The 24,987-nt window shown below is 48.0% G+C and overlaps 1 protein-coding gene across 1 annotated transcript in view; it reads left to right on the top strand.

Annotated features, from left to right (window-relative positions):
* Positions 1 to 24,987, top strand: part of LOC125940717 (uncharacterized) — a 59,583-nt gene that overhangs the window by 509 nt on the left and 34,087 nt on the right. The window contains exon 2 of the mRNA XM_049657189.1: positions 18,991 to 19,053. Coding sequence (XP_049513146.1) covers positions 18,991 to 19,053 — 63 coding nt within the window. The remainder of the gene's footprint in view (positions 1 to 18,990; positions 19,054 to 24,987) is intronic.

Below are 24,987 nucleotides of genomic sequence, written 5' to 3' on the forward strand. Positions count from 1 at the left end.
AACAATATTATTTGTTTATTTGTTTATTTTTTAGTTCCTTACATATACAGTGCCCGACGGTGGGCAATAGATTATGGGGACTGCTCAGCCCAAAGGCGCAGGATCAAATTCTGACCACAGTGGGCCTATTTTGATGGGTGCGATATGCAAAAACACCCGTGTGCTTACATTGTAGAGCACGTTAAAAAACCCCAGGTGGTCAAAATTAACCCGGAGACTTCACTACGGCGTGCCTCATAATCAGAAGTGGTTTTGGCACGTAAAACCCCAGAAAGAAGAAAAACACGCGTGTACCGTGCATCGTTGCACTTTAAAGAAACAGTTGTGATCAAAATCCGGAGTCGCCCACTACAGCGTCTGGTAATCATATCGTGGTTTTGGCACATAAAACCTCAGAATAGTTTTTTATTTATTTTTAGAGCATAGGCGATAGTACAGCAGTATAAAAATGCAGATAGCTGACAATACGAAATGAAATGCCTACATCATATCCCAACAATATTGTGTCCAGGATACATATTTAACAAAGAAAAAACAGAACATTCTAATTAGGATTTGTACAATATTATAGAATAATTATTATTCACTACTGCAGCAAAGTTAACAGCACACACTGTGCAACAAATATCAATCAATGAACCATTCAATCAATCAATGAAGCAATAAATGAATGAATGAATCAATCAATAAATTTTATAAAGAACGAATCATGTCGGACGGCCAGCGCCGAAGAAAACAGGTCTTTGGGCGCCACCAGATGTGTTCGAAGAAGACATCGGGAGCTACACAGGTTCTTTTAATCACCTGGAACTCGAAGTTTTGCAAGGCTGGCCTCCAGCTCCGCTGTCAAATCACGGATCTATGGAAGACGAATTCAATTGTTTGCATCGCCAAAGCATTCTAAAACCAACGCAGCACATCGAATGCACAATCCCTTTCGTCCTAGTTTAAAAGAAGGACGGCAGTCACCACGTCTGTGGTGACTGCCGGAGCACTGCTAACACCGAAGCGATGAAGGCTGTGTACCTACTGTCAAGAAAAGACAAAGTGCTCGCAAACCTACGTAGCGGAACTCTCTTTGCAACGTTGCATCAACGCTGGATTAATGCCGCAGCACATGCAATTAATCTACTACAATGCATAAGCAACCGCTGGGCCTTGGTTCGTTGGACTAGAACGGTGGACACAGAAGCTGTGACATTGCTTCTTTACAACCGCAAGAAACGCAGGCTGGCCTTGTTGGAACAAGAGCGACGAAAAAGGGGACGAAGCTCTCTCGTGATGTGGACCACGCGCAACAGCGGCTGCTCACGGAGCCGTTTCACGGTTTATTCTTAATAAAGCCCTTTTAGGGGCGAAGCTCCTTAGGGTGTGGGTCTGTCCCTCCTCTGTAGTATGTAGTAGTAGTAGTCGTCGTCGTAGTAGTAGGTAGCCACGTCTACTTTTATGAAAAAAAAATTCTGAAAGTTGTGTCCGTAGCGCGGAATCGAACCAGGAACCCCTCGCTTCCGAACTCGCGGCGCTAGCCACTACGCCACGAAGCGCACATGGACGCACCCACCACGATGACAATAAATACCCAACATTAACGAAAGACTGCGCGTTTCTAACGCGTTTGTGCTAGCGCGTTACGGCCCGTGTAAGAAGTTGGTGTAAGACGCTGTGGCCTCTCCGCCTTACCCCCGTATTCATAAACGCTCCTCGACTTGAACTTGACTTGCCACCGCCTTGGGCAGCGCGTTCGAAACGCGTTGAAGACGGTGGCAAGTCAAGTTCAAGTCGAGGAGCGTTTATGAATACGGGGGTTATACTCTCTCAGCAGTCATGTGATGGCGTCGGCAAACGCGGTGCACGTTCCGGCATGTGTAAACGGCTGCGTAAGACGCTGTGGCCTCTCCCCCTTACTAGAGAGTACTGCACGTTTCTAACGCGTTTGTGCTAGCGTCCCCTTAAGCGGGAGATGGTGCAATTATAATGAAGGGCGCTGTTATAAAATAGGAATGACGTCACATATGGCGCGTGTCATTGTTGGAAGTCAATCGTTCGATTTAGTGCGGCGAGACTGGGCGAATTACACGGAAGATTCACGGTTTACCGATGATTCCCTCCGGAGCTTCGCCCACTCATCATCATTCACCCCATGGATATGCGCTATGGTATGGTATGGTAAAACTTTATTATTGTCCGTCGGAACGCGCGTCAGCACGTAGCGGGCCGCTCCCACGTCGGCACAGAAAGGCCGAGCCTCTCTGCTGCGTCGCGGGCCCGATGGGAAAATCACGATGGGATTCTGGGGATGGATTCTGGGATGGGGGACGCCGGACCGGAGGCTACCGGCAAGTACTTCGCGATCAACCTTTCCATAACCTCCTCGTCCGAGGATTCTTGCCTGGCCCCGTGCAGCGCTCTTCCCAGCGTGCTCCGCTGGTTCGACTTGGTGTTGGTCTCGTCCAGCAGATGCTTTAGGAGGTTCCAGGACCCCCCGCTTCGCATATGGCCGTCAATCGAGTTGCAAACTTCATCCCATTGCTGTCTGGAAAGGACCTTGCAGTGCTTTTCGATGCTTCTGTTGACCTCGGCAATCTTCTTGCGGAGCCTTCGATTGAGCCGCTGACCCTTCCATCTGGCCAGAAGGGACTGCTTGGCCTCGAGTAGGTGCGCCAGCCTGCTGTCCATCTTCTGTACCGGGAGGTCTGTGCTAACCTCTTTGGTCGCGCCCTCAATGTCCTCACGAATCTCTGCAATCCATCGCTCCAGGTCGGGCCTCTCTTCCCCGGTCCGCTCCTCTCTCAGCTTGCGGAACTTGTCCCAGTCGGTGAATCGGAAATTGCGTTGTCTGTTCTGCTCGATCCGAAGGACGGTGGCCAAGACGTAGTGGTCGCTGCCAAAGTCCATGTTAAGGTTTGTCCAGTTCACCTCTGCCACTCCCCTGACGAAAGTGAGGTCCGGAGTCGTGTCCCGGCTGGATGACGTACCGCACCTGGTAGGGAAGGCAGGGTCCGTGACCAATATCAGGTCCAGATTTATTGCCTCTCTCCATAGGTCCTGCCCTTTACGGGTGTCATACGGGTAGCCCCACGTATGATATGGAGCGTTAAAGTCACCCGCCACGACCAGGGGAGCGCCTCTGGCGAGATATGCAGCTTTGGAGACAAGGGCTCTGAAGCGTTGCCTCAGATCCCTGGGACTGCTGTACACATTCAAAACAAAGATGCTCTCTCTGTTCTCCGGGCCGGGAATGATTTCTACCATGACGTGTTCGACCTTGCTCGACGCCAGCCTGAAGTCATGAACGACGTGGGTAAGCTTTTTGCTGATCAGTACACCCACTCCTCTTCCTTCGTCGTGTTTTGCGACAGACCGGTAGCCGGGCAGCACGACGCTGTTAGTTAGTGTTTCCTGCAGGAGTACTACGTGAGGCTTTTCCGAGTACGAGCGAATAAATTGCTGCAAGGGGGCCCTTTTGTGCAGCAACCCCCTGCAGTTCCACTGCCGTATTCTGAATGAATTAGTTTGCACAGCTATCGTGTGGCTGTTGCAGCTGCGTTGCTGAATTGGTCCTGTGAGGAACACTCACGTTCTGTGCCGCCGAAGCCGTCGGCGGGAGTGACAGCGCCCTCGGCCCCTATGGCTTTTCTGGGACTGCACAGCGTCGTCCCGCACGGATATGCGGTGTTTTTTTTAATGTAACGGGAGGTTTGATTTCCTACAAGTGATGCCGAAACTCATCGAAATAGCCAACCAAATCAATGGTCCCAAGGTAATCGCCTTCCTGCCTATCGATTCATCGTACCGACCTTTGGCTACTCACCGCAGAGTTAAAGCATGGAAGCGCTCAAGCTCAAGTGCCAAGCCAAGAGATCGCAGGTAACTTGGCTTATTAACGACATCGAATCAACGCTTAGCCAAGATAGTGTTACGGAAGAGTAGCTCTGCATCCTTAGCGAAAGCCTCATTCATTTTCACACCGACTTGAGGGCAGCTGACTCCGAAATCGTACCTCTGATGTCTACCACGGAAGCTGAATCAGAGTTTGATCTGGTTGTAGACTAAAATGATTGAGCCACCGCGACGTCCGCGAAGCTCAAATACCGTATACGTCTGATTCAGGAATCACTTAACTGTACGTCACCGCCGGCGTCAAACGAACCCGTTGACCCACGCAGAAACCTGGTGTTCACTTTCCGAAGATCGACCTTATAAAGTTCAATGGCCGGCCATCAATGTGGCCGCCTTTTTGGGAACCAACTGACCCACAACAACGGTGGCCTCACCGACGTCGACAAGTTCACCTATATACACTCGATCTTGACGGGCAACGCGGCATTGGCAATCGCGGGACTTCCAGCAACTGTAAGCTGCTACAGTGATGCCCTGGACATTCTATAGCGGCGCTTTGCTAAGGACGACTTGATCATTCACGATCACATGCAGCGACTCATCGACTTGCAATCCATTCGATCCCCAATGACCTTCGTGGACTACAAAGCCTCTACGACGCTGTGCAGTCCCAGACACGTGCCCTTAATACTATCGTCGTCGTCATCGGCGTCATCATCATCATCATCATCATCATCATCATCATCATCATCATCATCATCAGCCTATATTTTATGTCCAGTGCAGGACGAAGGCCTCTCCCTGCGATCTCCAATTACCCCTGTCATGCGCTAGCGTATTCCAACTTGCGCCTGCAAATTTCCTAACTTCATCATCCCATCGGGTTTTCTGCCGACCTCGACTGCGCTTCCCTACTCTTGGTATTCATTCTGTAACCGTAATGGTCCTCCGATTACCCATCCTACGCATTACATGGCCTGCCCTACTCCATTTATTCCGCTTAATGTCAACTAGAATATAGGTTATCCCCGTTTGTTCTCTGATCCACACTGCTCTCTTCCTGTGTCTTAACGTTAGTCCTAAGACTTTTCGTTCCATCCCTCTTTGTGCGGTCTTTAACTTGTTCTCGCGCTTCTTTGTTAGCCTCCAAGTTTCTGCCCCATATGTTAGCACCGGTAGAATGCAATGATTGTGCCCTTTTCTTTTCAACGACAGTGGTAAGCTCCCAGTCAGGATTTGGCAATGCCTGCCGTATGCACTCCAACCCAATTTTATTCTTCTGTAAATTTCTTTCTCGTGATCAGGGTCCCCTGTGAGTAATTGACCTAGATAAACGTACTCCTTTACAGACTCTAGAGGCTGACTGGCGATCCTGAATTCTTATTCCCTTGCCAGGCTATTGAACATTATCTTTGTCTTCTGCATATTCGTCTTCAACTCAATTCTTACACTTTCTCGATTGAGGTCCTCAATCATTTGCTGTAATTCATCTCCATTGCTGCTGAATAGGACAATGTCATCTGCAAACCGAAGGTTGCTGAGATATTCGCCGTTGCTCTTCACTCCTAAGCCTTCCCAGTCTAAGAGCTTGAATACTTCTTCTAAGCATGCGGTGAATAGCATTGGAGAGATTGTGTCTCCTTGCCTGACCCCTTTCTTGATAGGTAACTTTCTACTTTTCTTGTGGAGAACCAAGGTAGCTGTTGAATCCTCGTAGATGTTTGCCAATATATTCACGTATCCCTAATGTACTCCTCGATTACGCAATGCCTCTATGACTGCTGGTATCTCTACTGAATGAAATGCCATTTCTCAATCTATGAAAGCCATATAGAGAGATAGATTGTACTCCGCAGATTTCATGATTACCTGATTGATGGCATGGATATATTACATCGTAGAATATCCCTTCCTGAAACCAGCCTGTTCCCTCGGTTGGCTGGAGTGAAGTGTTGCCCTGATTCTATTAGAAATTATCTTGGTGAATATTTTATACAATACTGAAAGCAAGCTAATGGGTCTATAATTCTTCAATTCTTTAACGTCTCCCTTCTTATGGATTAGTATAATGTTGGCGTTCTTCCAGCTCTCTGGTACACTTGAAGTTGTGAGGCATTGCGTATAAACGGCCGTAAGCTTTTCAAGCATGATATCTCCTCCATCTTTGACCTCATCTTCTCCAGCAGCTTTTCCCCTGGTCATGTCTTTCAAGGCCCTTCTAACTTTATCGCTAGTTACAGAAGGAGCCTCTGTATCCGGTTCATCACTATTTCGAATGAAAGTAGCTTGGCTGTTTTGGGCACTGTACAGGTCAGCGCAGAATTCTTCCGCTGCTTTTACTATGTCATCGGAATTGCTGATGATATTACCATGCTTATCTTTCGCTGCATACATCTTGCCTTGTCCTATGCCAAGCTTTCTTCTTACTGATTTAATGCTGCGTCCATATTTTACGGCTTCCTCAATCTTTCCCACGTTATAATTTCGAATATCCCTTACTTTCTTCTTGTTGATCAGTTTTGACAATTCAGCGAATTGTATCTGATCTCTTGAGTTGGACATTTTCATGTTTTGTCGTTTCTTTATTAAGTCCTTTGTTTCTTGGGAGCCCTTACCTACTAATTGCCTTGGTGCCTTACCTCCCCCTTCAATTGCTGCTTCTGAGATCAACCTAGTTGTGGTTTCATTCATTACCTCTACGTTGTCTTTATCTTCCTTTTCTAAAGCTGCATATTTGTTTGCGAGCACCAGCCTGAATTGGTCTGCTTTTACCCTTACTGCCTCTAGGTTGGCCTGTTTCCTCTTGGCTAATTTCACTTTTTCTCTCTTCAAATTTAGGGAAATCCTAGACCTCACTAACCTATGGTCACTGCACTTTACCGTACCTAACACTTCTGCATCCTGCACTATGCTTGGATCGGCAGAGAGTATGAAATATATTTCATTCCTTCTTTCTCCATTAGGGCTTTTCCAGGTCCACTTCCGGTTGCTGCGCTTCCTGAAGAAGGTATTCAGTATTCGAAGCCTATTCCTTTCCGGGAATTCTACTAACATCTCTCCTCTTGCATTCCTAGAATCGATGCCGTAGTTGCCAATTGCTTGCTCGCCAACCTGCTTTTCCCCCACTTTTGCATTGAAGTCGACCATGAATACAGTATACTGAGTTTGCACTTTTCTCATGGCTCATTGCCGGTGCCTGACACCGGCAAGAAAAAAAAAATAGATTGCTGAGAGCTAGTGGGGCTATACTAGTTCAGACGCAACCAAACTAGGAAGGCCCACTAAGCTGCATCAAAGTCACTCCCTCACCAGAACAGGAATTGGCCTCCCTGGTGCAGTATTCGGCCACTACTCCCCTCATGACTCCGACTATCGGCGCATCGGAAGATAATTATTCTCCAATGCTCTACGCCGTTCTCCTGAAATCGCTTCCTCACAATATTGTCCTCGATTAAAACAAGACCATCGCATGCCAGAGTTCGGAGGAAAGCGGAGGAGCAGGAAGAACTGGCGCACAAGCACAGCGCACCCAGCAAGAGAAGGCGAGCATGAAAAAAGAAATGCATTATTGTTAAGTCTTTGCTGTTTTTATTCAAACAGAAATAGGGTCTCGAGAATGAACAGTCCTGCATGTTTATGTACACTAGGACGCGTTGCAGTGCAAAGATAAAGATTTTCACACTAGCGCGACATCCACATCGCGACATTTATCCTTAACGAAACTGCCGCGCCATCAACGCTCAACCATGAAGTCTTTGACCTCATCCACCAAACCCGTTCGTCAAAAAAGGCCTGCTTCTTCTGTGAGTCAATGACCCATTATACGGAACGTTGCGACTGCAATTCCTCTCGAGGAAAAGAAAAAAAAACGCCTTCTAGGTGGACATCGCTGCTTTCGTTGTACACTGGAGCATCACGTAGCAAAAAATTGCATTATTATCATCATCAGCCTGTATTTATGTCCACTGCCTTCGCATCATTATCATCATCAGCCTGTATTTGTGTCCGCTGCCTTCGTACTGCAGTGGACATGACCTCCAATCACCCCTGTCTTGCGCCAGCTGGTTCCAACTTGCGCATGCAAATTTCCTAACTTCAGCACCCCGCCTAGTTTTCTGCCGTCCTTGACTGCGCTTCGCTTCTCTTGGTATCCACATGGCCTGCCCAGCTGCATTTAATTGCGATAGCAATTATATGGACACTTCAACCGGATTTCTGCCGTCGTCGTCGCCGTCGCCGTGAGGTTCCGTATAGATTCCAAGGGCAATAAAATCGTCGCCGCGCGCCGTATGCGCGAGCGAAAGCGTGCGGAGGACGCACGCTATCACGAAGGGCGAACTCCCCCGCGCGCTATCACGGAGAGCGAACGCACGGTGGAAAGCAAACGCGATCGTCGCACGAAAAGCCGAGGGGGTATGGCAGGGAGGGAGGCGGGGCGGCGCTGTGCTCCGGCACCAAAGGCGTATCTTGCCACTCAATCTCCCACGCGTAAGCAAGAAACGGGAAGAGGGGGGGGGGAGGGGGGGGCGCAGTTTCTCCTCTGCCAACAACTTCTTCTCTGCCCTTTGCCTGGCGGTGCCGGTCTCCCGCACCGTCTCTTATCTCCACACGGGTCGGACCTTTCTATGCGGTGTGCATTCGCCGCTCAGTTTCCATTGAAGCGATAGACCGCACGATTCTTCGCCCGCTGCAGCGGCTGGCTGCGCTTGCTGCCAGCGTTTTGACAGTCGTTGTCTGCGGTCATTCAGTGTGATCTATTCATGTTTGCTTGTGCGCGCTGACACCACGATTGTTATTTCAGTTAGTAAGCCAATGTGTCCAAGTTTATGCACACCATAAAACTACTATCCTTACTCCGAATAGCTCTCTACTAATTTGCTATCGCAATCGATGCTTTGCCTTTCGGGCGAAACTGCGACATTTTTTTCTTCGCTTTATGTCAATTAGAATATTGGCGATCTCCGTTTGCTCTCTGGTCCACACCCCACTCTTCCTATCTCTTAATGTTAGGCCTAACATTTTTCGTTCCATCGCTCTTTGTGAGATCCGTAACTTGTTCTCGAGCTCCCTGATCATGAGAAGGAAATTTACAGAAGAATAAAATTGGGGTTGGAGTGCATACGGCAGGCATTGCCAAATCCTGACTGGGAGCTTACCACTGTCGTTGAAAAGAAAAGTGTACAATCACTGCATTCTACCGCTGCTAACATATGGGGTAGAAACTTGGAGGTGCTTGGAGGATCTGCAGAAAAAATGAATAAGAAAGGTTAAATGTGGAAAGTGCAATTGGCGCCATGCGGAAACAATGTGCGGCCCTAGGTTGATAAAATGGACTGCTGTATCCCAGACATTCCCTAAAAAGATACAACTCGCGATGACTGGAATTGGCACTTCCAAACGGCCCGTATACCTCCAAACAGCTGTTGCTTGGGCAGCCGGCCATGAAAGTAAAGTGCTAGTTCGCGTTTTATTGGATGGAGGCAGCCAGCGCAGTTTTGTGACCGAGCAATTGGCTTAGAAACTAAATACTCGATCACGAGTGTCTTACAGTAGGATATTTTGCAGTGCATCACGACGAGAAGATTTCCCGGCGCCTGTTTGTCATTCTGAGTTCAGCGCATTGTTGCTAGTCGCTGTTGATCGAAGCTCCAGTCAGGACCAAGATCTGCGATCAATCCATTCCGCGACCGTGTAGAGACTTTACCGACAAGCTAGAGCACCAAGGTAATCACTTCCCCGACAATGACCAAGCTGAAAGCCCAAAAGCTGCTGATGTCTTAATAGGCAGTCACTATTACTGGTCATTTATCACAGGAAACATGCGAAATTTGGACAACTGACTCAAAGATGTCGAGACTTCCTTAGGCTTGACTCTGCATGGACGAGTAGCCTCTTGCGCTACCGTCAGGCACTGCATGCAACGAGACAATTGTACTTAAAGTGAAAGTGAAATTGTACAAATAATTACAGGGACCTAGAAATTATGGGGATAAAATCCGATGGACATAACAAGACACAGGACACAGACGCAGTTCTGGATTTCTTCAACCCCACAGTCAAGATGGAGAATCGACGTTACGTTGTTTCACTTCCATGGAAGCCGACAATTCTCAACCACAGCAATGGAGAAAACTCAGACGCGTTTAAATCAACTTCTTCGAAAGCTTCACCGATGCCCTCAGCTTCTGCAAGAATGTGATGTTGTCATACGCAAATACGCTAACGATGGTGTAGCCGAGAAGGTCACTTACGATAAAACATAAAACCCAGTGTATTACATGCCACACCATGCAGTCATTCGCGAGGACCATACCACAAGAGTAAGATGCTTCTTCACATGAAAAAGGAGTGCTCTCGCACAACGACAGCCTGTACTCCGGACCAAACCTCAATGCTGATCTCATAGAACTGTTACTTCGCTTTAGAAAGCATCGCATTGCTTTAGTAGCAGATATCAAAAAAGCGTTTCTGGAAATAAGCATCACCAACACAGACCGAGACGCTTTGTGCTACCTGTGGTTGGAGATAGCACCCAGGTCAGATCAACCATTGTCTAAATTTGGCATCTGGCGTATGACCTCAGTGCCATTCGGCACGACCGGTAGTCCCTTTCTTATTGAGGCAACCATCCGTCATCATCTTGATCAAGCGTCGTCTGCTTACCCCGAAACTACAAAGCGGCTGGTGGGGTTCTACATATGTTGACGACATTTTAACAGGAGCGGACTTCGTCGAAGACGCGTCCAAGCGGCGGTCAGTAGCCACCGACATATTCGCAAGTGCCTCTACGAAGCTACACACGTGACCTGCTTTCTCGATAATGGAGTTCTTCGAGTCGCAGGACGCCTACAATCGAGCAAGAAATATTACGATGAAAAACATCCAATCGTCTTACTAAAGGATCACTACCACTCTGAGCTCCTCGTCATGCAGCACCATCGGCAACTTCTTCATGCAGGAGTTCGGGATACACTTGTACAAATAAGGGAAATATTTTGGATATTACTAGGACGGCAGCTAGTCAAGAATGTCATCAGAGGATGCATCGTGTGCCAACGCTACAACGTCAAACCTTTCTCCGAAGTAACCGCACCGTTGCGGCACCTGAAAGAGTGACCGCTTCGGAACCCTCTCAAGTAACTGGACTACGTTTCGCCGGTCTCCTCTACGTTAAAAATCTAGCTGACTACGCGAAAGTGTATATTTGCCTGTTCACGTGCGCCGTGATTCGAGCAGTTCACCTCGAACTAGTCGAAGAGATGACTTTCTCAACGCTTTCCGACGCTTTGTGCAGCGGTGGGGACTTCCTTCTGTTATATATTCCGACAACGCCTTACCATTCAAGAAGAGCTTTCGAGACTGTGGCAGTCATTGAGAAATGAAGAAGTTTGTACCTACATCGCTAACCATCACATAAAATGGAAATTTATCGCCGATCATGCACCGTGGTGGGGCTGTTTTTACGAGGGCCTTATCAGGTCTGTCAAACTGACGTTGAAGAAGTGCATCGGAAAGGGATCTCTTACGGAGAAACAGCTACAAACGACCTTTACTGAAGTAGAAGATGTAGTCAATTCCCGACCAATCACATACCTCTCTCCTCGGCTCACTTTCTCATTGGAAGGCGAATACCTGTACTTCCCGACCTCAAGTGCGGCGAGATCACAGCAGATAGTCAAGTCGCCATATAACGGGAGGCTTGATTTCCTACAGGCCTGTCGGCTCATCCAGTTACGAACGAGTATGACTTGCTCAACGGGACACGAAAACGAAGAAGACGACGACGCTCGAGCAGCTCTGAGAGCAGCTCTGGCTCCGAAAGTTTTGACGTTTTTCGGTGGGACGTTTCCTTGCTACCGCCTGGAAACCAACATCACTAGATCCGAGAAGTGCTCCTCTCTCCAAGGACACCACTTTTTCGGAGATTGGACCTTTTTTCGGGAATTACGGCCAAGAATCCACTTGCACCTCGTAGCGGCCCCGCTAACCCTAACGATAAGTTGGGCGGCGGTGGCGACGCCGGTGAACACGCGCTCGACGCCGGCGGCTTAGACCCCGACGGCTTCGACCCCAACGATGGCTTCGACGGCTGACTCCGGTGCAGCGGGAGCCTCTACATCGACCCACGACATCCCACGAGGGCCCTGCGGCGATGAAGGTATGGATGTATCCGACCCTTATGCCAACCGCATGTCGACCCTTCCCGATAGAGATTCCAACTTCCAAAATGGCAGCGCTCGTTCAGCAGCGCTGCAAGACACTGAGGCGGAAACGGGATGGGAGAAAGTCTTTTCACTACGTGAGAAGAAACGGCAGGCGAGGGAGCGCAAGAACGCGCCAGGAGAAGACACCTCGTCGCACTTAACCGACAAACTGAGCAAACAATGACACCGACCACGCAGGAGGCGTCTGCCACCGCTACCGCGTCAAGATCTGAAAGTGGTTATCCGCCCGCATCAGGGCTTACCCCTTAAGAACATCAGCAGCCAAGGACTGGCCCGGGCCGTCGTAGAGGCATGCCAAAACAAGATACGAAGTGACAATTTCATCCTACGTATCAAACCAGGATCGAACATCGCCGTTGTGTCGACACCGGAGAAAGAGGACGCACGGATGATGCAGAACATAAAAACGCTGAACATTAATGGACGACCCCATCCCGTTAATGCGTACGTAACGACTGGAGAAGGTGCAGTACGAGGCGTAGTGCACGGAATCGAACCCCACACGTCACCCGCAGTTTTAAAGGCAAACCTCCGGATCCGCACCCAAGGAGTGGAGGTAGTGGAAGCCCGAATGCTCGGCGACTCCCAAAGTGCAGTGATTACTTTCTTCGGAAACGTAGTACCGAGATACGTATACTACTACGGTGGAGAGAAGGCCTGCCATCCGTACCGTAACGCAACTCAGGTGTGCAAAACCTGCTGGAGCGTAGGCCATCGAACGGATGTGTGCCCACAACCGGACTTGTCTGTGTGCCGCGTGTGCGGGTTACAGGACCCACCGGAAGGACACGAGTGCAGCCCGAAATGCGCTGCCTGTGGGGAGGATCACCCCACGGGTGACCGCAGCTGCCGAAGACGACTTAAACCTGTGCGACTTTCAAAGAAGACTCCGCTAGCAAAGCGCACACCACGGTGGTTTGCCAGCGAGGATGAGGACTCTGAACTAGAGGCCTACCCAGGGCTCTGGTCTGAACATCGACGCAGCTGTTCCCGTTCGAGGTCGAGGGAGCGGACCTGGTCCGGGCAACCTGTAGTGCAACCACGACCAAGGTCCCAGTCGCGACCGGGAAACCAACAGCAGCAACATCCCATCCAGATGGAAGACAGCGCCAAGGCCGCAAAGGGCCCGCTGGCACAGAGCAAGTCACAACATAATCAGGTGAGCTGGGCACAAGTCGCGTCTCACACTGCCAAACCAAACTCTCCCAAAAAAGCGCCGACGCCCATTACACAGAACCCCGAATATCTTAAAATAGTGGAGGAGAACCGTGCCCTCAAGAGTAGCTTGGCGGAACTCAGAGCCGAGTTTGAGGCATTTCGTAGATCGGTTGCTCACAACAATACAAATGCACACACACAGGCCGACACAAACAGACAGGTGATCACAGCGACAGCGCACACACCGGCTGAAACTAGCTCGCCGACGACGACGCTAGACCAGGTAGCCCAAAATGTGCAGAGACTATTCGCTGAGATTCACACGCTCAAAAGACATGTCGATGACTCTATTGCGTCAGTTCGCGCGGGACTCCGCAAGCGCACGAGCGTAAGCCCGGGAGCGCCGACGCGGGGACCAAAGGGTATGGATGCGACTGACAGCGATAGTACCATCCATGGCTAAACTAGGAACACGTATCGCAGAAAGTCTTGAGGTGTGGCAGTGGAACTGCTGCACGTTTCGTACTAAACACGCTAATTTCATACAATATATGGAGTCGGTGCCTATTCCTCCGGATATCATTTGTTTGCAAGAAATAGGAAAGCACAAGAGAAATCTTAAAGGGTACGACTTGTACACCCATCCCGATTACCCACAGGTTGCCACTTTCGCCAAAAAGGGTGTCGCGCTAAGTGTAGAATACATTCATGGGGAGATTATACAACATCAAATAATCACGATATGGCCACATAAGCGCGGCAAGCCGAAAACAGTGATTGTAAACAGAGACAGACTGGCGGACTTTGAGGATGTGGTTTCCGCAGCGATGCGTTTAGCGTCTAGGCGGGACAGAGTCTTGGTTTTAGGGGACTTCAATGCGCAACACTCCGAATGGGGATACGCGGCAGACTCTCCGAAAGGAAAACTTTTGCTGGATTTGACGGAGAGGTACGATTTAACCCTGTTAACTCGTCTTGATGAACCCACCAGAATCGGTAATAGCGTCTCGAAAGATACCTCGCCGGACTTAACCTTTACGAACCAAGCGGATGAGATAACGTGGACAAATCTAGGGGACAACCTTGGAAGTGACCACTATATCCTCAGCCTTTCGGTAAACTCGTCCCGTATAAGACGCAAGGTTGGGCAGGCCACACTGACAGATTGGAAGAAATATCGCGATCGCCAGGGTAGCACAGGTCCGATAACGAACGTCGGAATCTGGGCGCAGCAGCTTCTCAACACGCTGGCGGGTGTGACGAAGGTTGTAGACACAACGCGAGACACCCCGGTAGTGGACAGGCACCTGCTACATTTATGGGAGGCCCGCCGTAGCCTCACCAAGAGATGGAAAAGGCAGAGGTTAAACAGGAAGCTTAAAATCCGCATTGCTCAGTTAGCTCAGGAGGCGAACACGTACGCGCAGGAATTATGCGACGGTAACTGGCGCCAGCTCTGCGATTCCTTTAGGGGGACCCTCAGTACCAAAAAGACATGGCACATTCTCCGCAGCATGATGAATCCCGGGGGAACCAAGACGGCAGCGCACATGACACTCAAGCTACTGGAGAATGAATTCAAGGGCAACGACGAGGAACTCATTGATTACTTAAAGCATATTTATATAGGTACGAATTCCAAAGAGGCGAGCCGATGCGGTAACTATACGGGGCCGGAACAACCCAATCTGGACGCACCGATAACTACGGCGGAGGTTTATGCCGCGGCGCAGTCCTTCAAAAGAAACACGGCGCCAGGGCCCGATCAGATTACTAACGCCATGATTCGAAACTTGAGCGACGAAACCATAGAGCAGTTAACTGAATACTTCAACGAGAATGTATGGGTGGATCAGGGAGAACTACCTGCTGAATGGAGGGAAGCAAAAATCATCCTTATTCCAAAACCGGGGAAGCCCCGAGATATTCGAAACCTACGACCTATATCGCTAACATCGTGTGCCGGAAAGCTCTTTGAAAAGGTGATACAGACCCGGTTATCGCGCTACATAGAAAGCAACAATCTTTTTCCCCCAAACATGTTCGGATTTCGTCCAGATGTGTCGGCACAGGACGTTTTTCTGATGCTTCAGCAGGACGTTCTGCACCCGGTAAGGGGTTCCGAAGACAGCATTGTGCTTGCTCTCGACGTAAAAAAGGCATTTGATACGATTTCCCACGATGCAATACTGGAAGGACTAAAAGCAGTAGGTTGCGGGACGCGCATTTACCAGTATGTACGCAGCTTTCTGAGAAACCGCACGGCCACCATCGGTCTGGGCTCAACTAGGTCGAAACCCTTTGCAGTTCCCGATCGAGGAACCCCACAAGGGTCCATACTCTCCCCTCTCCTATTTAATCTGGGAATGCGTAAACTCGCACTAGAGTTGGATGCGAAGCAAGCCCTAGGGAGCGCCATTTACGCTGACGATATTACGCTGTGGGCAAATCGGGGATCCTACGGGGATAAGCAGGAGCTTCTCCAGTGGGCGATCCAACAGGTCGAAACCTTCACGCAAGGGGCCGACATGACATGTGCCCCAGAGAAGTCCGAATTTATTCGTATAAGAGCGAAGTACGCGAGACGAGAAAATCGTCCGAGTTTCGAACTTTTCTTGGACGGGGGGCGTGTAAGAGAGGTGGATAAACTCCGCGCCCTGGGATTATGGATCCAACAAACGGCCGGAGTAGCGCACACGCTCCGCCTCCTCAAAGGTACTACACATAACGTAGCCAAAATGATCCGTAGGGTTACGCGAACCCGCGAGGGCTTCTCGGAAGAAGAAACGATTCGACTGGTACACGCCTTTGTCATCAGTAGGATAACGTATGCACTCCCCTTCCATAGCATTACCAAACAGGAGCTCAAACAGCTTGAAGTGATCATCCGGCGGGCATTTAAAGCTGCTCTAGGACTCCCAGAAAATACCAGTACAGAACGTTTCGACAAATTAGGAATCCACAATACCTTCGAGGAATATGCGACGGCCACCCTCATCGCGCAAAAGGAACGGCTGTGCGCATCAACACAGGGTCGGGCCATATTAACCAAACTGGGCTTTGCCCTCCGCCCCCAGTTCAGTGCAGAAGAGACAGTGCAGATGACCCAGGAAGTCAGGCAGCACATAATAGTGTCCCCAATTCCGAAGAATATGAGCCCGAGATATCATGTAGGGCGCCGGAAGGCCCGAGCGAGAACCTTGCACCAGAGATTTAGAGGACAACCGGACGTGTACTACACAGACGCGAGTCAAACGGACAGGGACAAGTATACGGTGGTAGCCACGAACCAAAATCGTGTGATAGCTGCATCGGTCAAGGCAAAATCTACCAGCACAGCAGAAGCCGCAGCGATTGCACTTGCAATTAGGGACGCGGAGAATAGGGACGTATCTGCTGCCATACTCACGGACTCACAAACCGCCTGCCGCCTGTATCTCTCCGGGACGGCGCCGCGCTTAGTACTAAAAATTCTAGGGAGTCAAATTACCGGATTCCACAACCTCACTTGGTGCCCCGCACACGAAGGCATGGAGGGCAACACAAGGGCGGACCGGCTAGCTCGCGTACTAAGCATCCGAGCTGCGGACCGACCCAGTGACGAGCCTCCTTCTACACCGCGCGACATCCTCGAACACCAAAGACAGGAGCGGAGGCAATATGGACGCCCTCATCCTAAGTTAAACAGTCAACAGGCGAGGAATTGGCGCCGACTTCAAACACACACATACCCAAACCTACATACACTTAGCCGTATTCACCAAGCACGATACACTGACGAATGCCCATGGTGTGGGGACACGCCAACGTTACCGCACATCACGTGGATATGCCCAAACAGACCAAAACATATAAACTCCACACTACTAAAACCACAAGATTTTAACAGGCAGTGGGAGGCGCGGCTTGCGGACGAGGACCAGGACAGCCAACTGGCTCTCCTGGACCAAGCCCAGCGAACCGCTCGTGCCAGTGGAGCCCTGGACTAGGGGCCCCAACCACGGGACCTAAAGTTTCATTTTATTCATTAAAGTTTCTCTCTCTCTCTCTCTCAACGGGACACCTAGCCATAACCCACACATCACAGTTTCTTCACACCTCGAAGCAAAAGAGACTTGGACAGTTGTCACAACGGACGCCTGCTCTAAAGGTGGCCAGAGCACTGGTTCACTCATTGCGTTCTACGGGCCTGCGAGCTAGGCTGTGAAAGCGACGTGCGCCGCTTCAAAGTTGTGCGTTGATGTCCGTTTGGACACTCACCTTTCTCTCTTCCCATCTTGCTAAATTATGTTCGCCCTGTGCAGGGCAGCAAGTCGGAATTTTCCTAGTTAACCTCCCTGCGTTTCCTTTGTTTATCTCTCCCTGAACGGCTAGGCCACGAGGGACGCCGTATATAGGGGAAGCGTTTGGAATAATTTTGTCCATCAGCACCCATAATCACAAAAACGTTCGTACGCTACATCTGTTCCAAGAATATATGCTATGCATATATGCAGAGAATGTTGCCGGCAATGGCATCGAGCGCTTAAGAATGAAAGTCTTTCTGATTTTGCCCCCGAAGTTCTTGAATGTGCACCTTGGTGTAAGCGCCTAGGCGCTTTTTCATTCCGCGATCATCGGAATGCGCTTGTCGTACACCCGATCCGCGACCGTGTGCTCAGAGTAAGAAAGTCATGGCCGCCGAGCCACCGGGTAGGCTTCTACGCAAAATAAATCTGTGTGTTCAGTGGTGTTCGGATTTCCCGACCATACGTTGCATGAAGCTCTGCTATTTCACGTTTTACAAGAAAATTTCTTCGAACATTGTAACTCTTGTAGCTCGTCCGACCGTTTGTGTAAATATAAACCGTGAGCCCTTTTGTTTTGCCTCGGTGCTGGAATAATTGCGGCACTGCTAGGTTAAAATTCACATTGCCCGAATTCATTAATCCCTCCATGTCTGAAAAACAATGTGTGTCCATGCCACACCTTGATCTTGCCCACGTGATCTGCTGCAGATTTAGGATTTTGTATTTTTGTCATGAAACATGTCATTCTGTATGAGTGATGCACAATTATAAAAATTGTTGAAAATTTATAGCTTTATATTGCTACGTGACACTCTAAAAAATAGAGCAGCCACTCAATGAACAGGTGCCTTGTGCTTACCTGGACTGGCTTCATTCTTGTCCAGTGTCTGTGATGCTTGTTTACACACCGTGTAAATAGTTTCTACCTAGTTTCTTTCCACGTAGCATTTTCGTGGATGTGCGGGGTACATTATTCCACGTAACAATATTTTCAGCGAAGCAGGTTCTTTGGTCCAAATAATAACTGTTCTGAATTTACTGAAAAATGTGTTGATTTGTATTGTTTGTGCAGTTTACTGACTTAAGGGGTGTCGAGGCTTGCCAAGCAATGCCGTGACACTCATTTTCTCTTCCCACCCTGAGACCCTGTTTTTCTAGAAACTGGAAATAAATCACGATTAAATTAAAATTTTAAGTGGTTTATTACAGTGCAAGCATATGGGAAACAAGAATATTCGGGAGAGAGCTCTGTGGAGCTGTGTGGACTATTATTTCTTCTGTTGTACCTGCGCCACGACAGCTACTTTTTATTTCGTTCCTGTGGGTGCTCATTGAGCTTGAGCAAGGTGTCGCTTATATTTGGGTTGCTATAGTAAATCTGTGCTATCAATGGGATCGCAGAGTAATCAATATGCAGAAATGAATGTTGCAGTTTGGTGTCGCCGCTCTCTTACGCGAATATCATTACCTTGCTGCAGGATAACAACCAGAGGATGATGTTTCCCGCAGAAAACTTGCAGGCCAGGATGTATTTTGCACTGGTGAGACTTTTCTCTCTTTAATACGAAAGGATTACTTGCCTGATTATGCGACCCCACCGTCATCAGAAAATTGTTTCTACTGGGTTGGGACGTCATGACGTAGTACCTGGTCACGTCAAAGCAGAACATTGTGACGTTTTGACACTCTCTTTGCCATCCAGTATGGTGCTACATCGTTTCTCAGAACGAGTAGCAGCATAAGAGGCGACCCAGAAAGTCAGAGCGAGTGTCAAAACGTTATTATGCCCTGCTTTGACGTGAATTCATACCGTGTCATGACATCAAACACAGTATCCTGCAGGGAAGACACCGAAACTGGCTAAAAAAAGTTATTATAATACATTATTTAGGGCACTTTGAGGCTCGTCACAATATTTTCTAGACTTTAGGATTCCAGGTCCTTCCCTTAACGAAGAAAAAGGATAGTTGAAATTATCATGTCAGTAAGCTTTAATGCAGATGCGGCAAAAAAAAAATGCTTGGCAAACACTCAAGTAACGAACGACACCTGCTTGAGCTGCTCATAAAGTCTGTGCAGGAATTCTTTCTCTGCGATGTCTTTAGAGCTTTGTGCAGGAATTTTTGGCCTTGTTTAAGACCTGTAAGCTTAATAAAAAGCTCTAAAGGCATTTTAGATGTAAAAGAAACTCTGTACAGGCCTTGCAAGGTCTTTTAGAACTTTACTGTGAGAGCGACTCGGTCGCACGCCGCAGTCATAACTTGATATGTGCCTCAGCAGTAGCCGTCGTTCCATCCGGCAGCCAACTCACTGCGGCTGAAATGGAATCCAGTGCAAAACAACGCAGTACTTCAGGTTGTAGTACCAGGCAGTTGGAGACATGAGAACACAATCAACCAAAATTGATAAATAACCGGTTCAAATGCAATACATGGTCATTTATCAGTTTTCATTGACTGGCATTAAACGACATCTCCCCAAAAGTATTTTTCAGTATGTTTTTGAATGTGCCTTCAATGAGCAGCAATTCATTCACAAAAGCTGGCTTCGAGAGACCTGCATATGCTGCTACTACAAGTGGTGCAAGATTGCCAGTCATTAATGGAGCGCTGAATTGAACAGAGTTATGTTTCGGAGCTTTCGACCCATGGAATCCCATCCACGTTTACTGTGAGCAGGGACGCTATAACTTAAAATGATTCCAAACTGTTTTGATTCCAAACTCCTGACGTCAAATTTACGTAACCACTGACGCAAGCATCGGGCGGTGATCCGCAGCGTTGTCTGAACAAACCAATCAAACACTCTGATCGTTTATAGGAGGTGAACCTTGTTCCCTTTCAAAACCAATAACATTGTCTACACTCAGCGGTTTTCCTTATCTAATTGGCTGACAAGAGACGAGGAGCACGCTCTAGTGCAGAGGCTTTCGATGAGGCCGAGCCAGCACAGTGAAAATAGATAATCGCATGAAGATGGTGGTGCCGGCTTCTCCGATTGGTCCGCTTCGCCTTACTTAGCTTGCGGTGGCTGGTCAAAAATGGTGGCGGCGTGCAACTGAAGGATAAGTATGCCGCTGAAGCAGATCCTCAGCAAGGAAGAGTTGGCAGAGCAATGTCGTATGCATGCCAAAAGGCCTCGATAACGTTTTACTGCCACGCAGAAAGTTTTATCATGCACAAATAAATACATGCTCACCGGCAGGTGCGAGTAGCGAGGGCATGAGCGATCGGCGGGCAGCCGTCTTCTATTCCTTTCGGAACGGGGCAGTCTGTGTCTATTCAAAAAAACTTTGTTTTGTTCAGCATATTAATACATTTTTTCGCATACACGTTATATTGACGGGGTCAGTTTTCGCGGTTTGGTGAGGTCGCGTGACAGACAGGCGAAGTGGGCGTAGCCAGAAAACATTGGACGAATAGCAGAGGGCTAATGGTGAAAAGGTGTTAAATCAGGAATGATAATTTTTTCTTTTGTGCGGGTTATTAATGCATAATCAGTGTTTACACGTTATTACATGGGGAGCTATCACGGTTTTCGTGACGTCGTGTGACAGACAGGTGAAGTTGGGAGTGGCTCGAAAATGTTTTGACCAATTGTGGAGGCTGATTGCAGAAATTAGAATCAAAACTGTTTGGAATCAATTTACGTCATAGCACCCCAGGACGACAGGAGGGTTTTCTAGGCGTCTTAGCGCACGCGGCCGACCAGATACGAATCCAAAGTGGATGTACTAGCCTGTACTCGTGACAATAGCTGAAAACGTGTCGCTGCAGGTTTTGCCGGCAGCTGTCTGGAGGCCGCGCGCCGTTCGCATCAGTCGCAAAACCGAGAAGCCCTCCTGCTTTTTCAACAATTTCAGCTCTTCAGCGAGCGGCTTCCTGTAAAACAACTGTCTACTGCCCAGCGCCGAAACAACTCTTTGAAGCTTTGGCCCGTTATTACACCGTCACATTCTGGATAACGAGTGCGGTATCGCGTTGCGCTCGGCTCGAAAATCGGCGTGGCGCAATCTCATCGCATCGGCGCTGTTGCAGCTACTATCACTGGCATCGTACCGTATCCACTTTACGCACAATGCTCGCAGGCACCGTTGGCTCAATAATTTTCTGTCTGGAAAGTTGGCGTGGCTTCCGAAGAATCGTATCTCAGCTGAAATTTTGTTTTCAGTTACCAGCGTTTGCTTGGTATAGGGACTTTAGGGGGTGTCACCATGGTCAATTCACATGGTCGCGAAGGCGAGGCTGAAATACCGTTCCAAGCCAATGAGCCGTTGTATCAATTATGGTCGTGCGATTGAAGCGCGATTACATCTCGCGGGGAAAACAGTTGTTGAAAATTATTCATCCAACACGTCTCAATTGAAAACATTTGTGAAAGTAGAGACTATGTCGTTAGAATAGAAAAATGTGAAGTCCCAGGCTGTTTGCTTCCATGCACGAATAATCATGAGCACAAAACTGTGCAGGTTTTCTGAAGTTTGCTCGTGGCGATGCACGCTGCGCTACGCCGAGATTATATTACCGTATTTAACCTTGTAATGTCCTAAAGTTCTCTTATGCGTAGCCATAAAAAGTAATGACTATATATATAGTATTAAACTTATAAGATTTGATCACAAACTTTAACTTTGAACTGCCTTTTCGCTAAATAATATGTTTTAGCTAGCTATGTCTTCAGTACCAGAGAAAAACTACAGGTGGCACGGCACGCGTGCTGTGTTAGTGAAGAGTGAAGTGTGGTTTTTGTGAATCATTTCAATTTATTTTATCTTAACCTCGAAATAAGAGATGTGTGTTGGTACTAAAAACGCATGGATATGCTACTTCGTCGAAAATCTGGGTGAACCTATTTCTCTGAATTCATGCAAAGCTCTCAAGGCTCACCTGTTATGCGTGCCGTCATAGACTGAGGCCTATAATGTCTTTAGCACAGATAAATAAGGAATCATGATCATTTATGAAACCGACGAGTAATTACGTGGTGTCAATTCAACAAGTCATAGCAAGAGTCAAGCAATATAAGTACCTCGGTGCAACATAAACGGGTGAGTACAGGTTAGATTGTGACGCGTTGTTGTAGCGAATATTCTGACTTACCATTGTATCGTTGTGTGCGCTGTATATGCGATGTCATAGCGATGTGATGTGAGCAGGCGCCGTAGACTACTCTGCCCAACAAGCCTCGAAGAGCAAATGTAGATTTTTTTTTCAAACGAGAAGTTGGCCCCCCGAAATGTAGATGGTGCTGCCGTGCCTACAGTAACATTGGTGATATATAGAATGGAAATTCAAGCCCTAAAATTAGAACTGTCGAAGTAGGTGGAGAAAAATGATGTACTGGGGGGACTACAGAGTGAGCTCAGGCCAGGCAGATGCTTAGAGAATATGTTTGAACTAACTCAGTGCATAACTATTTCAGTAGATCTTCAAGGAGCATATGACAACGTACACAGGGAATTGTTATGGGATATTCTTAAGCGCGAAGGTACACATGACGATTTCGGGGAGCTGCTGAGGTAGTTATATAGAGACAACCGAGTCCAAGTTGTATGGGAAGGTCAAAACGGTAATGAAATGGTGGGAATTCACCAAGGATTGAAGCAAGGATGCGCTCTGTCACCATCGTTGTTCACACTTTATGTTAAGGGCATAGAAAGACGACTAGAAAGCAGCGAATTAGTGTTTGATTTATCCTACATGCGTAATGAACAAATCGTGCAACAGAAAGTCCCTGGACTGATGTACGCAGACGACATAGTGCTACTAGCGGCCAATAAAAATGATTTACAGATAGTTCCTAATATCTAAGGAAATTAACACAGCGACAAATCTAGGCCTTAAGTTTAGCACAGAGAAATCAGGAATTATGATCTTTAATGAAACAGATGAGTAATTACGTGGTGTCAATTCAACAAGTCATACCAATAGTCAAGCAATATAGGTACCTCGGCGTACACCTAAACGAAGGAAAGACTTACTCAAGCAATCCCCAAGACAATCTGAAAATAAAGGGTAAGCAGAATGCAGCAATAATGAAACACAGAGCACAGTGGGGCCACGGTAAGTATGAGGTGGTGTGTGGAATTTGTAAACGAGCAATGTTGCCAGCGCTAACGTTCGCAAACGCCATGCTATGCTTAAAATCGGATATCTTGTCGGGGTTGAAAGTTAAGCAAAGATCCGTAGGCCGTTTAGCTTTGGGGACACACGGTAAAACCACAAATGAGGCAGTGCAAGGTGACATGGGTTTGACCTCGTTAAAGTCAGAGAAGCACAGAGCAAAATTAGTTTCGAAGAAAGACTCAGGAACATGGATGAAAATAAATTAGGGGCTAAAGTGCACAAGTATCTGTATCTGAAAACCTGGACACACAATGGAGGAAGAGGTCAAGAAAGTTGGCGATCAAGTACAGGATAATTCAAACTGTAAATAGAAAACCAGGCTTCATCAGAAAGAAAGGGAGAGATAGAGACAATGAATTGGATGCAAACAATGGAAACAAAAAGGACAATGGATATTTACAAGAATGAGAAGAAAGAAATTAGAGGGGGAAATCTGTACGATAAGACAAAGGGCGGTTCCTTGCTACTTGAGGCTCGAGCCGGTTGCCCAAGGACCAAAACATACCGGAGAAAATATTCGGAACTAGATGAGGCATGTGTATTCTGCAGCAAATATCAGGAGACGACTCAACACATCCTAATGGAATGTGAAGGGGTTCGCCCTGTGAAAATAGTAGGTAACGTACACCTTCCAGAAGCGCTTGGGCTTAAAGTGAACGGAAGCATCGACCGGGCAGCAGTCGGATAAGCAAGAGACGTTTAGAGTATTCGTGAAAAAAAAAAAAGCAGGGAAGAGATTGATACGACCTGATTTGATCTCTTAGACATAGGTAGAAGTGCAAGGTAGATATTGAGAAAAAAAGAATAATGAAATGTGCATAAAAAATAGCATGTCTGACTAAATCACGCAGGCTAGGCGACTATTTGTCACCGCCCCGTTTCAGAAGGAAGGCCATTAAATCATCATGATCAAGCCGCCACTACAGGGCGTATGGGCTTCTATGGCAGCTTCGCTGCCATGCGGGCATATACCTTGGCGCCAACGCAAGCATTATCAAGGTCCCTGAATGTTCCTCGCTCTTATTCAGCGTCTTCTTATTAGCCGATTTACCGCGAAACTTATGCATGGTCTCGTCGTGACTTGCAAAGCGAAACAAGAAAAATTAGCCCAAACTAGCACACTATAGCCCCAACCTGCCACTACCGCACAGCTCGCCATTGGCAAATTGCTACGTTTCGAGACAACAAATTCCTAAGAAAGAAGACTGACCTCCTTGCAAGAAGTAAGCACCGGTACTGAAGTTACTTGGCATGCAACTTCAGTTTCTCGAGAGGTGGAAGGTAAAAATTGACTCGCCCTCCCGGCTTGGATGTGGATGTGCAGAGAAGGTGTTGAAAACCGCCACTAGT

This window comes from Dermacentor silvarum, chromosome 10 (assembly GCF_013339745.2).
Source record: "Dermacentor silvarum isolate Dsil-2018 chromosome 10, BIME_Dsil_1.4, whole genome shotgun sequence".
Classification (NCBI taxonomy): domain Eukaryota; kingdom Metazoa; phylum Arthropoda; class Arachnida; order Ixodida; family Ixodidae; genus Dermacentor; species Dermacentor silvarum.